At 34.5% G+C, this 15,994-nt stretch overlaps 1 protein-coding gene and 1 long non-coding RNA gene across 11 annotated transcripts in view; both read left to right on the top strand.

Moving 5' to 3' along the window:
* The window catches only part of LOC107863592 (DNA-binding protein SMUBP-2), a 55,247-nt gene extending 46,709 nt beyond the window's left edge, over window positions 1-8,538 (top strand). For 5 of the 10 annotated variants that reach the window (XM_047408398.1, XM_047408396.1, XM_016709584.2 and 2 more), the window contains 5 exons: window positions 6,900-7,106; window positions 7,248-7,351; window positions 7,557-7,701; window positions 7,775-7,909; window positions 8,078-8,538. In XM_047408398.1, coding sequence (XP_047264354.1) covers window positions 6,900-7,106; window positions 7,248-7,351; window positions 7,557-7,701; window positions 7,775-7,909; window positions 8,078-8,254 — 768 coding nt within the window. In that variant the 3' untranslated portion in view covers window positions 8,255-8,538. Of the gene's footprint in view, window positions 1-6,899; window positions 7,107-7,247; window positions 7,352-7,556; window positions 7,702-7,762; window positions 7,910-8,077 lie in introns of all 10 variants that reach the window. The other 5 variants (XM_016709586.2, XM_047408395.1, XM_016709583.2 and 2 more) reach the window with 1 other exon arrangement.
* Window positions 8,539-9,425: 887 nt separating this feature from the next.
* Window positions 9,426-15,994, top strand: part of LOC107863591 — a 16,143-nt gene continuing 9,574 nt past the window's right edge. Inside the window, exon 1 of the long non-coding RNA XR_001672346.2 lies at window positions 9,426-10,097. This is a non-coding gene — a long non-coding RNA (uncharacterized LOC107863591). The remainder of the gene's footprint in view (window positions 10,098-15,994) is intronic.

The following is a 15,994-nucleotide window of genomic DNA, read 5'->3' as shown; positions in this document are numbered from 1 at the left end:
TTGTGAGTTAGGGCATGTTTGGAATGCCACCCCGAGGATTGGATTTAGTGTAATTGGGTGTAATTACACTGTTTGGCTTGTTTGGTTGTCCAGGTAATTGGTGTAATTGGCAGGGGGTAATTACACTGTCCAATTCTTGGGGGGAGGCGGCTGTAAAAAAAAAAAAAAAAGGGCAGCCCGGTGCACTAAAGCTACCGCTGTGCGCGGTGTTCGGGGAAGGGCCCCACCACAAGGGTGTATCGTACTCAGTCTTACCTTGCATTTCTGTCAGAGGCTGTTTCCAAGGCTTGAACCTGTGACCTCCTGGTCACATGGCAGCAACTTTACCAGTTACTTCAAGGCTCGCCTTCGGGAGGCGGCTGTAAATTGCTGGTAATTACTTGGTGTGATTACAAAGTTACTTTTTAATTTCTTCCTTTTAGTTTATTTTAATTTCTTTTCGTTTTAATTTATATTCTATTTCTATTATTTTAATTTTATTATTCTAATATTTTTTTAAAAATATATTTTTATTTTACATTATTTATATTTCATTTTCTTTCTTCATATTTTCTAACCTTTACTTCTTCATGTGATTCCATGAAATTGTTCATATTGTTTATTTTTTGTTTATTTTTTTCATTTAGCATAATTACGATAGTATTCTAATTTTTAAATTAAAGTAGAATTCATTGTTGAATAAGTTTATAGAATTACGTTTTTATTTTCTTTTGAAGTATGTTTATGTACGTTATGTTGAAATTTGATATAAGAGTATTCTGTTAACTTTTTTTTTTTTTGAATTTTGAACTTATGGTTTATTCTCGGTTCTAAGTTGTTTGTTTAGTAGTATTGATTTCATATTTCACATTGTTTTAGTAGTTAGAACAAATAGATTATCTTTTCATCAAATGTTTTCATAATTTTATGAAATTATATTTATATTTTATCAAACATGTTGAAAGTTCAGATACTGCAAAAGTATGTTTTTTATTCATAGAATTTTACAATATTTATAAGAGAAAAGTAAGATCAGAATAAACTAATCAATCCGTGATTCTTGGGAGATTCTTGAATCAAGGCATTTTCCCTAATCTATTTCCTAGAATAAAAAGTAATATATTTTCTTAAGATACATGCTATCCCATATTTACAGGAGCTGATTACAGTCAAATCTGTTAGCTGGTTGTGGAGCAGATTTGATTGAAATCTGCCAGTCATTGTGGAGGAGATTCTGCCTCAGTCTGCCAGCTCATTCGACACTCCCCCTCAAGTTGGCATGTAAATATCGAACATGCCTAACTTGCTAACAAATGACTCAAAGGTAGTTCTGAAGAGGCTTTTTGTGAAAATATCTGCTACTTGTTCAGTTGTTGGAATGAAAGGGATGCACATAGTTCCATCTTCTATCTTCTCTTTAATGAAGTGTTTGTCCACTTCAACTTGCTTTGTTCTGTCATGTTGAACTGGATTATGGGCAATGCTTATGACAACTTTATTGTCACAGTACAGCTTCATTGGCAAACTCATATGTCTTCTTAGTTCTTTCGAAGATCTCTTGAGCCACAACATTTCACAAATTCCATGTGTCGTGGATCGATACTCAGCCTCAGCACTACTTTGAGCCACCATGTTTTGTTTCTTACTCCTCCATGTCACTAAATTTCCCCAAACAAATGTACAATATCCGAACGTAGACCTTCTATCAATAGAAGAACCAACCCAGTCCGCATCTGCTTAAGCTTCAACACTTCTTTGCTCATTCTTTTTAAGAACAACCCTTTTCCAAGAGAGCTCTTTGGATACCTTAGGATTTGATGCACAGCTTCTTGGTGTTCTTCTCGTGGAGAATGCATGAACTGACTAACTAGGTTCACAACAAAGGCAATATCAGGCCTAGTATGTGACAAGTAAATCAACTTCCCTACCAATCTCTGGTATCGGCCCCTATCAATTGATTTTCCATCCTTTGCGAACTTTAGATTCGGGTCAATTGGAGTTTCAGTTGGTCTACAACCATTCATTCCCGTTTCTTTTAACAGATCAAGAACATACTTTGTGACACTATAATTCCTTGTTTCGATCGTGCAACCTCCATGCCGCAAAAATACTTCAGCGGGCCTATGTCTTTTATCTCAAATTATGAGGCAAGACGCTCCTTTAGGTTTTTTATTTCAACCACATCATCTCCTGGGAGGATGATATCATCAACGTACACTATAAGAACTGCTATTTTTCCTTCCAGTGAATGTCGAGTGTCGAGTGAACATTGTGTGATTTGGTTGTCCTTGCATATATCCTTACCTTTTCACAAATTGAGTATACCTTTCAAACCAAGCCCTTGGAGACTGTTTTAGACCGTAAAGAGATCTTCTAAGTCGGGATATCTTTGACTTGTACTTCTCTTCAAAACCTGGTGGGGGATCCATATAGACTTCTTCCTCTAGTTGCCCATTCAAGAAAGCATTTTTCATATTCAACTGTTGAAGAGACCAGTCAAGGTTTACCGCGATTGTCAATAAAACTCTAATTGAGTTTAGCTTAGCTACTAGAGCAAACGTCTTAAGATAGTCAATGCCATATGTCTACGTGAACCCCTTAGCTACTAGGCGAGCCTTATACCTCTCCAAGGATCCGTCTGACTTGAATTTGGTGAACACCCATTTACAGCTTACTGGTTTCTTTCCCTCAGGCAAATCTACCAACTCGCATGTCTCATTTTTTCAAGAGCTTGCAATTCCTCCAAAATAGCCTCCTTCCACTCGGGAACTCATAGAGCATCCTGCATATTTTTTGGGATCTTCATGCTAGAAAGTTATGAAGTTAAGGCTGAATGACTAGAAGATAACTTTTTATAGGAAACAAACATAGAAATAGGATATTTAGAAACATTTCTAACACCTTTGCGTTTTGCAATAAGTAGGTCCAGATCTGACAATGAATTAGAAATAGAATCAGTTGGAAGATTACCTTGAATTCCTGGAAGGTCTCGCGGAGGTGACTTTTGATAGTGTTGAGGATCATCGATCTTTTTTTCTTGAGTTCGGTTCCTTCTCGAATACAGTTGTATTTGTTTTGTTTGTTCTCTGTTCCCATTTTTATTTTTTTTCATTTGAAGGATCTACAGGTTCAATATCAAAGTTTTGTATCATTTAAGTCAGTTAAGTCCCTATTTATCTCTCGAATCGCTGTCCTTTTCATCTCTTGCATCACACTTATTCATATCTTCTCCAAGATCCCTCACATCAGTATTTATTGTAATATCTAGCCCATCATTTGTCTAATGTCTAGTTTCCTCAATATCCCAAAAAGACGAATCTTCACCTACGTGGTACTCCCCCTGAAGATGAGCAGTAAAATAGAGTTGGGATTTAAAGAAAGTTAGATCCATTGTGACAATTATCCTCCTCGATTGAGGATCATAACACTTATATCCCTTTTGATGTGGAGCATATCCTACAAAAACACACTTAGCCCTTGGTTCAAGTTTACTGCAATTATGCACATGAACAAAGGTTGTACACCCAAAAACTTTCAATGGCAGATTTGTAGTTAACCTAGAACTAGGAAAACTCTCTCTGAAAATGTTAAAAGGTGTTTTAAATTTGAGAGGATGAGATGACATCCTATTACCCCAAAGGTGCTGTGGAAGCTTACTGGTAAACATTAAGGCCCTAGTTACCTCTAAGAGGTGCCTGTTCTTTCTTTATGCGATGCCATTTTGTTGAGGTGTATTCGGGAGCTTTGGTGTACTACCCCGGTTTTTTCTGAAAAACTTCCTAATTGTTCATGAAAAAATTCACGACCATTGTCACTTCGAAAAATCTTGATTTTCTCATTAAAATGTGTTTCACCATTACATAGAAAGTCTCAAACATATTTTTAACCTCAAATTTATTCTTCAATAAAAAAACCCAACTCAGTCTAGTATGATCGTCTATAAAAGTTACAAACCACCGTTTTCCAGACATTGTTGAAATTCTAGATAGTCCCCAAACATCACTATGAATCATCATAAAAGGTTTAGAAGCCTGATACTTTTGAGAGGGAAAAAACAATCGGTGATGCTTAGTCAATTCACAAAATTCACACTGGAATAAGGAGGGATTTTTATTTTCAAATAACTGAGGTTACAAATGTCTTAAATAGTAAAAACTTGGATGTCCAAACCTATAGTGCCAAACCACGACTTTATTCAAAACAGAAGTAGAGTTTAAACAAGTAGGATTCAGTTGTAGAGAGTTGTCCCCGTTGTCAAGAAAATAAAGACTCCATATTCTCGAGCACCGCCAATTGTCTTCCCCGAGACCTTTTCCTGAAATTCACACAAATCAGAGTAAAAAATAGCACGACAATTAAGAGAACGGGTTAATTTACTAACAGAAATCAGATTACAAGACAGTTTTGGAACATGAACAATATCATAGAGTGCAAGGGGTGGTGAAGTTAAACAGTTCTTTTCCAGCGATTGTAGAGAAGGAACCATCAGCTATCTTGATTTTATTATTCCCTGCATAAGGAGTATAAGTAGAGAAAGCACGAGAACTTTCAGTCATGTGATCAGTAGCTCCTGAATCTATGATCCAAGAATCTTTTTGGTTGGAGTTGGCACTAAGAAAGACGGATGGTATGAACCTGTTTCAGCAAAAGAACAAGAAGGATTAGAAGGATTTGGTGCATTTGCACGAAACTGGGGAGATTGAAGGAGTTTGTGCAGAATCTCTAGTTCCCTTGTAAATGGAGACGAATCTAGAGGAGACGAATTGGAAGAGGTTGATGCTCCTGCTCAAAATGAGTTGTTTGGAGGGCTTGACCATATTGATATTGGAAGTCACGATTATCAACTCCTTTCTGCTTCCAGTTTGGTGGTTTCCCATGAATCTTCCAACATGTTTCACGAGTGTGCCAGTGTCTTTTGCAATGATCGCTCCATGGCCTTTTCTTTCTTTCTGTTGTCTTTACTTTTCACTGTTACAAGAGCTGAAGAGTCTATTGTAGGTTTTAGTTCAACATTTGAATCAGGTTTTAACATAACTTTCCTCCTAGTTTCTAGTTTCTTTTCTCCTAACTTCAGAAAAAGTTTCACGAAGTGAGGCCAGAGGATTTTTTCCTAGGATTCGTGACCTAACCTCATCAAACTTCCGATTTACTCCTGCTAAAAAAAGGTAAACTCTCATTTTATTCCCTTTTTTTGCTTTCACGCTATCCACAGAACACTTCCATTCATCATTGTAACACTGGTCTAACTCCTGCTACAAAGTCACCATTTCGTTATAATAAACAGCGACTTCTTTGTCACCCTGCTTAGCCTGCCATAGTTTAATTTTTAACTCAAATATTTGAGAAGCATTTTCTACATCAAAATATGTCTCCTAATGGCTTCCCACACATCCTTAGCAGTAGTTAAAAAAAGATAAGGTTTACCTATAACTAGTTCCATGGAATTTATTAACCAGACAATCAAGAGTGAATTCTCTGATCTCAAGGTGTTCATCTTTGGGTCTCCGACTTCCGGCTTTTTCGTCTCTTTGGTCAGATGTTCCAACTTTCCGCGACCATCAATTGCATGCTTTACAGACTGTGCCCATTTCATGTAGTTCTTCTCGTTTAATCTATGAAAAGTTAACTGGAAGGACATGTGAGAAACATTGCCTCCTTGAGTCATCATATTTTCTGTAGGAACTTCTAGAGAAGAACTTTTGTCTTCTTTTGATGTTCCAGAAAGATCTCCTTGGAAAACTGTTTTTTCCATGTGATACTAGGGAAAACGTCCCGCTCTTATACCATGAAAGTTCAGATGCTTCAAAAGTATGTTTTTTATTCATAGAATTGTACAGTATTTATAAGAGAAAAGTAAGATCAGAGATTCTTGAATCAAGGAATTTCCCCTAATCTATTTCCTAGATTAAAAAGTAATATATTTTTCTAAAATACATGTTATCCCATATTTACAAGAGTTGATTATAGTCAAATCTGTTAGCTGATTTGTGGAGCAAATTTGATTGAAATCTGTCAGTCATTATGGAGCAGATTCTGCCTCAATCTGCCAGCTCATTCGACACATGCATTTCATGATGTTCTTAAAAATCATGTACTTTTAGTTCTTATGATTAATATAATAAAAATATACTAATTTGAAATATATATTAATTATTTTTTTTAATTTTAGTTAAAAACATATGTTTGTTAATTAAAATATTTCAAAAGACAATATATAACATACCTAATTTAATATCCTTTATATAGGCCCTTATTTGTCAGATATTAGTAATTTTTGATTTTTGATAATTAGTTTGTATTTTAAAAATTTAATATAACCATGTGATTACACTTGTTCAACCAAACAATGCACTTGTAATTACACTGTCGCGAACAAACAAGTCGGTGTAATTATTAGGCTGGTAATTAGTACTCTAGTAATTACATCAATTCCAATTGCTGGCTTTTCAAACTAACATTTTTCTTGTAGAAGCAGCTTTACTGGTTGGAATTCACTTCTAAACTTCATATGTTATGGTCTTCCCATCCCACTCGCTTCCCTTTATCTCCCTGGAGGAGGAGGTCTAGATGTGTGGATTCCTTAATGAATTAAGAGGGATAGGATAAAGAATCTAGTCGGAAATAGCTTAACTGGCTAGACTAAAGCCCTTATGGGTTAAATTCTCCTGATAATACTGGTATTCTATATTTTGCATTGTTTATCAAAAGAAATTCAATATTTTGTGTCTTTGGCTTTGTGAGTTGCACTTTTGGTTATTGTGGATCATGTTTCTAATCAGTGTCATAGTTATGTGTGCTCTTACTATTCCTTATACCTAAAAAAGAAATCGAAGAATAAAAAACCAGATAAAAGAGTGATCATATTAAATTGTTTATCAAATCTAGAGAAACCTGCAAAGCTAATGAGTGGTTCCTTACAGGGTTCAAGGTGTATATTGGCTGGAGACCATCTCCAGCTTCCTCCAACCATTCAAAGTGTAGAAGCAGAGAAGAAAGGGCTGGGAAAGACACTTTTCGAACGTTTAGCAGATTTATATGGAGATGAAATCATGTCAATGCTCACTGTTCAGTATCGCATGCATGAACTGATTATGAACTGGTCATCTGGAGAGCTGTATGAAAATAAGGTGCTGGGTCTTTTGTAACTGTTGGTTGAAAACAATTTTTTCTTTCAATAATTTAAGTTTCAGTATACTACTATAACAATATCAGCGAAACATACTGGCATCTAATTTTATCTAAACTTTCAGCTGCATTTATGATTGTAGATTGAAGCCCATTCAAGTGTTGCTAGCCATATGCTATATCACCTTGAGGATGTGAAGAAATCACCTTCCACAGAAAATGCCCTTCTACTCATAGACACAGCTGGGTGCGCTACTCACTGTCTCTCCTCTCTTTTGGGCTCATTCTTCTCCCATTTCAAATAACTTATTAAATAAATGTTCTATAGTTAAACGTCGAGGTGGTTTGGGTACCAGAACATAATTGGAATGATTGTGTTTGTGTACGTATAGAAATTCTACTTGTAGCCTCCTTTTGGTGTTACTACCAGGGTTCAACACTGTAAGTTGCAGGTGTGACATGGAAGAAAAAAAGGATGAGGAAGATAGCACATTAAATGAAGGTGAAGCTGAGGTTGCCATTGTCCATGCAAAGAGACTTGTTGAAAGTGGAGTCCAAGCTTCTGATATTGGACTAATCACTCCTTATGCGGCACAGGTAAGTGTCATTTAATAATAAAAAGACCAAACTGGTTTCAAGTTTGAGTGTTATACTACAGATGGTTGTGCAGGTCGTTTTCTTGAAAACTCTCAAAAGCTATGTAGAAAAATTAAAAGAAATGGAGATTTCCACTGTTGATGGTTTCCAGGGTCGAGAAAAAGAAGCTATTATCATTTCTATGGTTCGATCAAACTCAAAGAAAGAGGTACTCTTCACAACTGTAGGAACTCTTATCTCATGTATAGCTAAACTTCTCATTTGGGGTAACAACACAGTGAATCTAACTAGAACAACTCTATATGTTTACTTCATCGGAAACAAAAAAAAACAAAAAAAAACCCAGTGAATCTGATATGAAACATTTCGTGATTAGGTGGGATTTCTTAGTGACAGAAGGAGAATGAATGTTGCTGTGACACGAGCAAGGAGACAGTGCTGTCTTGTATGTGATACTGAGACAGTCAGTGGTGATAAATTCTTGAAGAGGTTGATTGAGTACTTTGAGGAGCATGGTGAATATTTGAGTGCGTCTGAGTGCGGAAATGATTAGGAATCTTGGTTAGAAGCATCACTATTAGTTGCCTGTTTTCAGTGCTGCAAACAGTCAAGAGAGCTCCAAAATCCATGCTGCTTAATAGTTTGTAGTTGTAGGTTGTCATCTGGGATCAGGGGATCAGGTCATGAAATGTCTAAATCACCTTTCTTGTACTCTGCTAAAGTTTTTACTTGATGTCTCAATTTTTTAAGGCCAGTTTTTACTTGATGTACTATGTGATTATACCTACATTGATGTAATTTGTTCTCGGAGGGAAGTCGTACTTTTATTTTCCCCTATTGATCAGTTTTGAGCGTATAATCTTGAAATAACAAGGGGCATGTCAATGCATGTGGTGGAGAAGCTAACTTCAAAATTTGAAGCTCTTTGATCGTGGTCATATTTCGCATATTGACACATTGTGAGACTGCTGTGATGTCTCAGAACTCATGAGAATATGATCAAGTATGATTCAGCTTGTTGACATCAGGAAGTGTGATTGATTTTCAAGATCACTGTAAAGTATCTTGTCGATGCATGTTGGGAAATGGATTTAGCAAATGTGTTCATGATTCTTCAAATTTTAAGCTTTTGCAAAAATCAAGACATAAAATCCAAAATTAATATAATGGGAAGTTGGGAAATCGGTTTAGCATAAAATGGAGATGATCTTTTTTTGAAAACCTTACTACTTTAGAGCTTTGTGAAACTTGGGGTGAATTTTTAAGTGTAAAATGGAGGAAAAGGAGAAAAAATGGGTAAAGAGGAGAGAAGAATAAAAAGGTTTGGGAGGATCTTAAAAAGAGGGAGAGGACATGGGCGCACTTGAGGCCCTTTACCTTGGGCTGGAACATGACACCTCTTGTGGTGATGCCAGGCGCATGGCCTGGGCCCTCGCATGGCGAGGTTGCCAAGGTAAACCTTGGAGCTTGCTAGGCGAGGTGTCATGATGCAGGAAATTACATGGGATGATTCTCATAGTGGCTGGCTTTGGATTTTTATTCTCCGTAGGACAAATATTTAAAGACTAGTCTTTCTTTCTTTTTATGTATAAAACAAGTACATTTTTATTCATCTATTTTTCAAATGTTTTTAAATTTTTCATGCTCATTTTTCTCTCAATTTTTATTTCTTTATTTCTTTTTTTATTTTTTCTTAACTTTGTTTTTTCTTTTCATTCCTTTTCTTGTTTTTTTTTTTAAAATAAAGTAGACTGTTAAGCCATTTTATTGACCCAATAAAAAAAATCAAATCTGCACAAACAACCCATTATCAAGTCTTGGTCCAAAGCCTTAACACGATTATGATCCAAAAATAAAATAAAAAGAAAAATGAAAAGACGACTACACTACTACTCAAATCTTCTTCAGCTCCATATGTTCTTCACTGTTGAAGCTCTCATCCATGGCCGTTAAAAGAGAAGGTAGACAATCTCACCTCAAAACGAGTGATTCAACACCATAAAAAAGTAGAGTCTTGATTGTATTTATTTGGGCATTTTCAAGTCTCACAAATGCCATAAATCAAACAAGAGGAAGACTTCTTCAACTCTCTTTTTCATGGATCTAGTTAATCTCGCTTAAGATAAGTATTTCCACCTATTTCATTTATGTACTCATCCGATTAAACAAATGATTTCCCCAAATCTTTTCTTTCTTGACAGATTGCGCTTAAATATGAGTTAATACCACTGTCTACGCAATCAAAGATTTTAGATCCATCATTACCTGACCAATATCATATTCGAGTTCTAGCCTTCTCTTATGACCTTTTTGATGTTCATGGAAGCTGCTATTGTTGTAAAGACCTTTAACATGACATTGACCAATCTTGTTTCTATTGATGTTGCATGTAACAGGTAATGCTCGATTCACTTTCCCTTGTATTAATTTATTGTTTTTGACCCATCTATTCATGAGCTTTGTTATTTAGCTGATCTTTAAGCATTGAATCACCTATAGCTGCTGCGCAATTCTTTCTCTGACAATAAAATTACCATTTTGAAATTTCCTTATTCGTAGATTGGGTGTTTGCCTCTTATCCATGAGGAAAATGGTTTTTGCTTTTCTTGGTAGTTCCTGTAAAATAGAGTGTAAAGTAGAGTACTGAATGCTGTTCATCTCTACGAAAAAGAAAACATGATTAGCAATAAAATCCGCCAGTTTGTTTGCCTCTCTGTATGTATGCACCAGTTGAACACTTGTGTTTTGCATTAATGTTTGATCTTTTCAATTTCCACCACAATACTCCATGGGATACTCCATCCCCCATCAACAATGTTTTTAATCATTAATGGATCTGTCTCCATGATTAATGGGACATAGTGATGCTGAATGCAGTGTTCCAGTCCCATTCTGAATGCAACAACTTCCGCATTAATGTTATATCCATCCTCCAATCTTCTCCCTTCTGCAAAAATAAGATTTCCATTCTCATTTCTCACACAATATGCACCAGAATTAGGACCTGAATTGCTCCTTGATGCTCCATCCGAGTTACATTTAAATATCTCAATATTAGGGGCTTTTCGGATCACAACTTTGCAATGCATTCTTGAAGAATATTCCTTTAGGAATTGCACAATATCAATCCATGACTGTGGAATGTTAGACAACCAAGGATAGATGCATTTCACCATATATAATAGGTTTCTACTAATCTCCTGCATCATGATATGCCGAGACATCTTGTTTTAATTCATTTGTCTCAACCTTTATTTTTTTCAAACATTATCTATTTCTTTATTTTTTCTTTTTTTCCTTTTTAAATTCATTTGTCTCAACCTTTTTTTTTTTTTTTTTTTATTTATCATTTTTTACATTTTTTTTCAAACTTTATTTTTATTTTTTTCTTCTCATTTTTATTTTTCTCAATCTTTATTTTTTTCATTTTTCGTTTGTCTTTTATTCTTTTCTTTTTTCCTAACCTTAATTTTTTTGCTCATCTTTTTTTTTTCTTCTCTATTTTTTCTTTTTTTTTTCCTTTTTCTCAACTTCTAATATATTTTGCTAATAAATAGAAAGTTGGATAATCTGCAAAGGGATCTTTCTTTGACATCAAAGTAAATTTAAGGGCATGACTTGTTGTTTGAAAGTTCTTTAAATTAATTTTTTGCCTCTAAGGTAAAAGGAATAGAACTATCTCATAAATTAGACACAATATGATAGTGTCAAGTCTTGCTCGTGGAACATAACTTGTTGTTTGAAAATCCTTGAGTTAAGTCTTGCTTCTAAGGCAAGAGTTGTAGAACAATTCATAAATCAAGAAACAATGTGGTAGTGTCAACATTTGCCCACTGAGCGTAACTTTTTTTCGGAGCTTCTTGGACTAAGTCTTGTCTTAGAGACAAGACTAATAAAACATCACATAAATCAAAAAACAATATAGTAGTGTCAACTCTTCTCCATGAGGCATAACTTGTGAGCTACGTCTGGCCTCTAAGGCAAGAGTTATAGAACATCTCATAAGTCAAAACACAATGTGGTAGTGTCAACTCTTACCTAAGGAGCGTAACTTGTGGTCTAAAAGTCCTTGGGCTAAGTCGTGCCTCTACGACAAGAGTTATAGAACTCCTATATAAATCAAAACATAATGTGGTAGTGTTAACTCTTGCCCATGAGGCATACTTTGTTGTTTGAAAGTCCTTGATTTGAAAAATATCTCATAAATCAAGACACACGTGTTAGTGTCAACTCTTGTTCATGTGGCGCAATTTGTTGTTTAAAAGTTCTTGAGCTAAGTCTTACTTCTTAGGCAAGAGTTATAGAGCATCTCATAAATCAAAACATCATTTGGTAGTGTCAACTCTTACCCATGGGGTGTAACTTGTTGTTTGAAAATACTTGGGTTAAGTCAAGAGTTATAGAACATCTCATAAATTAAAACACAATATGTCAGTGTCAACTCTTGCCCATGGGGTGTAACTTATTGTTTGGAAGGGAACAAAGAAAAAAAAAGAATAGAAAAAGAATAAAAGTTGTGAAAAAAATGAAGAAAGATATTTAAAAAGAAAAAAATAGAAATCAAAGAAAATAAAAAAAAGAAAAAGTTGAGAGGATAAAAGAAAAAAAATAAAAGTTAAAAAAAATATAAAATAAAAATAAAGGATGAAAAAAAATTAAAAGGAAAAAAAGGAGAAAAGAAATAAAAATCAAAGAAAGATAAAAAATAAAAAAAATTAAAAACATTAAAGTTGAGATGAGAAAAGGAAAAAAAGTACAAGTTGAGAAATATTCTTAAAAAGTAAAAATAAAAATCAAAGTAAAATAGAAAAAAAGGAAGTTGAGAAGAGAAATGGAAAAAAAAGTAAGAGTCGATAAAAACTTAAAAAAGAAAAAAAGGGGACAAAATAAAATCTAAGTAAAAGAAAAAAGAAAAAAAAATAGAAAATGATAGATAAGTAAGTATTGAATTGTTTAGAAATATTTGAGATATAAAGAAACAAATAGATAATTGTACTATACATATATAAAAAAAAAAAAAAGGACAAAAATTGCTCGGCCAAAAGAAGTGCCAGTGACTGGCCATTGGTTTTGCCATTTCCAAAAAATAGCTTTAGGCCCTTTGTATGTTGCTCCACTTTATTTTTTTTAAGTACTTTCCCTGATTATTTTGCTGGTTCTTTTCTATTTTTAATGCTCCATTGTTATTAAAATTTTTTGTTGCTTCATTTTGTTATTAAAAAAATCATTGCTCTTTTATGTTTTTTTTACTGCTTTTGTATATTTTTTTTGCAATGCTTTTATTTTTTTTAAAAATTATTCTCTTAATTGTATTTTATTGGAATAATACAATACATATCTAAATATATACAATTTAATAAAATAGTGCTATAAAATTTTTTATACAATAGTGATATAGTTTCTACGCACATCCTGTACACATACATATATTTTATAATAATTTTATTGTAACGCCCCAAAATCTCATTCTGAGACGTCACATGGTGCTTAAGGCTACAAGTAGCCCTAAGCTAACCTTTGAGCCTGTTATTACTTCTAACACTTACTTTTAAGATGGATAAAGCAAAACAATGGCACTGTCATAACATATCTAAGATGAAATAACAAAAGAATACTGTCTGAATAGCAACATGCTGAAAAGTCTAAAATACCACTGATAGTCTAGTCTGACAAAGCCTCTACTACTCAAGAACTAGAGAGCCATTGGGACAGATCCCCAACTGACTCATACTCAACTGAAAAGAAATAACCCAACTACTATGAAGACTGAAATCAGGGAAAACAGGTCCTCGAACCATGAGGACTCACCAACTATGGAGGTGTAGATCAAGGTACTAGGAGATCATTGACGCTGCTGAGACTGAGCACCTGAACCTACATTATGAGACAATGTAGCACACAGACGTATAAGTGGATCAGTACTTTGAGGATGTACTGAGAGTATGGAGGTGTATGCGATACTTAAAATAATAATATCATCAATCTTTACAGAAATCATGCATGCTAATATAACTGACTCACATAGCTCGAATAATCTCAAAATGTATATCTCGTAAATTATGAATAATAGAACACATAGTATAGATCTCATCTCAAGGAACATACTTTACTTTAGAAACTGATTACTTACTCTTACTAATAGGGAAAACTACTTTCTTATTGGGAAAATTTTACTTTAAGAAACTACTCTGAAAAATCTTGCTATTAGGAAGGTTCTCTTAACCGACATACACCATGCGAGCTACATGGAGTCTAACGTCTTGTCCTCCTAAGAAAGAAACCTCACATTGGGGAGAGGCGTCATACTCTTGCCAGGGAGTATAACCTCAACTCAGTGATCACTATCTCGACCTCGGGCCTATAAATCTCAATCCTACGGTGGCATGTAGTTCTGAGGTATGAAACCGTAGTAACTTACCCAACTCGGTGCAAATACTACTCCCTTTAGTTAGCTACGCTCATCCCATGGAAATCCACTTTAAAATAATCTCGTGGTTCATAAAGAACCCAACTATAAAATCTGTAATCTCATTTAGAAAAGTGGATTTCAAAGCTACTATGACCGTCAAGGTCAAAACTTTCTCAATAATCTCAAAATACTCAAATCATAGGTGCTTATAGCACAAAAGTTCTTAAAATTACAATCTCAAATAGGGCTTAATGACCCATATATCAATCTCACGTTAAGACGTATCAAAATTCATACTCGATATCATAAAGATTCATAAATCATATAGAAATCTGGAAATTTTCAGCAATATGCATTATAATTTCAACATACTCATGTACTTTAATTTCTAAAACATTGAAACCATCATAATCTCAAGAAATAATAACATAGGGTATAAACCCATACTTCAATTTCATAAGAAAACATGTAAAATCATATCTCCTTGTAATTAAAACAACTTTTGGGCACAAGGACGAAATTAGTCCTTGTTCAAACCCCACATACCTTAGATTATGACTTGTCGATGAACAAGCTTGCTTGAGGCTCTTTTTCGTACTCTTGAGTGAGGGTTGTTGAAGCTTTTGACTTGGTAACCTTGAATCTTAACTCAATTTGTAGAAACTATGGTGGAATCTTAAGGTTATTGGAGAAAGATTTGGATTTGCTCTTGAGGGTTAATCTTGAGAGAAAAACCTAGTTCTTGATGCTTTGGATAATTCTGAAGTTCTATTCTTCGTTTTTATATATCTAGGTGTTAAAAAGGATGGAAAAAGACCAAAAAGCCCTTTTAAAAACAGCTTTAAAATGCTGAATGGGATCTGCGATGGCTCGTGCGATGGGCCGTTGTTGGCTCGACGGTCCGTCGATCCGACCGTCGCACTTGGACCAGAATAGGGGCTCATTGCCTTAGTAGCGACGGCTTGGGCGACGGTCCGTCGTAAGCTCGACGTTCCGTCGGCCTAACCGTCGCACTTGGCCTGTGGATAGGTTTACTGCCTTGGTTGCGACGGCTCGAGCGACGGTCCGTCGCAAGCTCGATGGTCCGTCAACCTGTCCGTCGTACTTGGGCAGTTCTGACAGCTCTCAGTAAAATGGCCATAACTTCTCACTTCGATACCATATTTGGACGAAATTGGTATCATTGGAAAGCTAATTCAATTTCCCACACGATAAAAAGTCAAAATTAGGAAAACTCTATCTGATTTAAACACTACTCACTTTGGAAGTCATTCCTAAATCTTTTAGAGACGGAAAAAGGTTTCACTTGACATACTCTAAAGGCTTAGACTACGAGGAAACTTTATGGGGTCTTACATTTATAATTCTATACACATCATATACAAAAAATCATATACTATACCATATTTATACAATCCTTATACCATATCGATATAGTCCCAATGACCATATTGATACAATCCTTATGCCATATTAATACAATCCCTGTACCATATTGATATAGTCCCTATATCACATTTATAGATATACACATATTCTATACAATAGTTATGTAGTTTTTATACACATCTTATATATATACATATAAATATTCTATCGAGTAATTATACATTTTGTATACACATCCTATACATTTACATATTCTATTCAACAATTATAAAACTTTTAACACATCATATACAATGGTGCAATAATTATTCAAATACACATTTATACAACATTATACATTTCTATATATATCATATACAAAAAATATATTCTATGAACAATTATACAATTTTGTTATACATTTTATACAATAATTATATAATTTTTTTTACACATTATAAACAACAATTATATAGTAGTAATTTTTACGCACATTCTATACAATATTTAGCTGCA

Source organism: Capsicum annuum, chromosome 3 (assembly GCF_002878395.1).
Source record: "Capsicum annuum cultivar UCD-10X-F1 chromosome 3, UCD10Xv1.1, whole genome shotgun sequence".
Classification (NCBI taxonomy): domain Eukaryota; kingdom Viridiplantae; phylum Streptophyta; class Magnoliopsida; order Solanales; family Solanaceae; genus Capsicum; species Capsicum annuum.
Note: the sequence above shows the minus strand (reverse complement) of the source record. Positions and strands in the feature narration are given on the sequence as shown.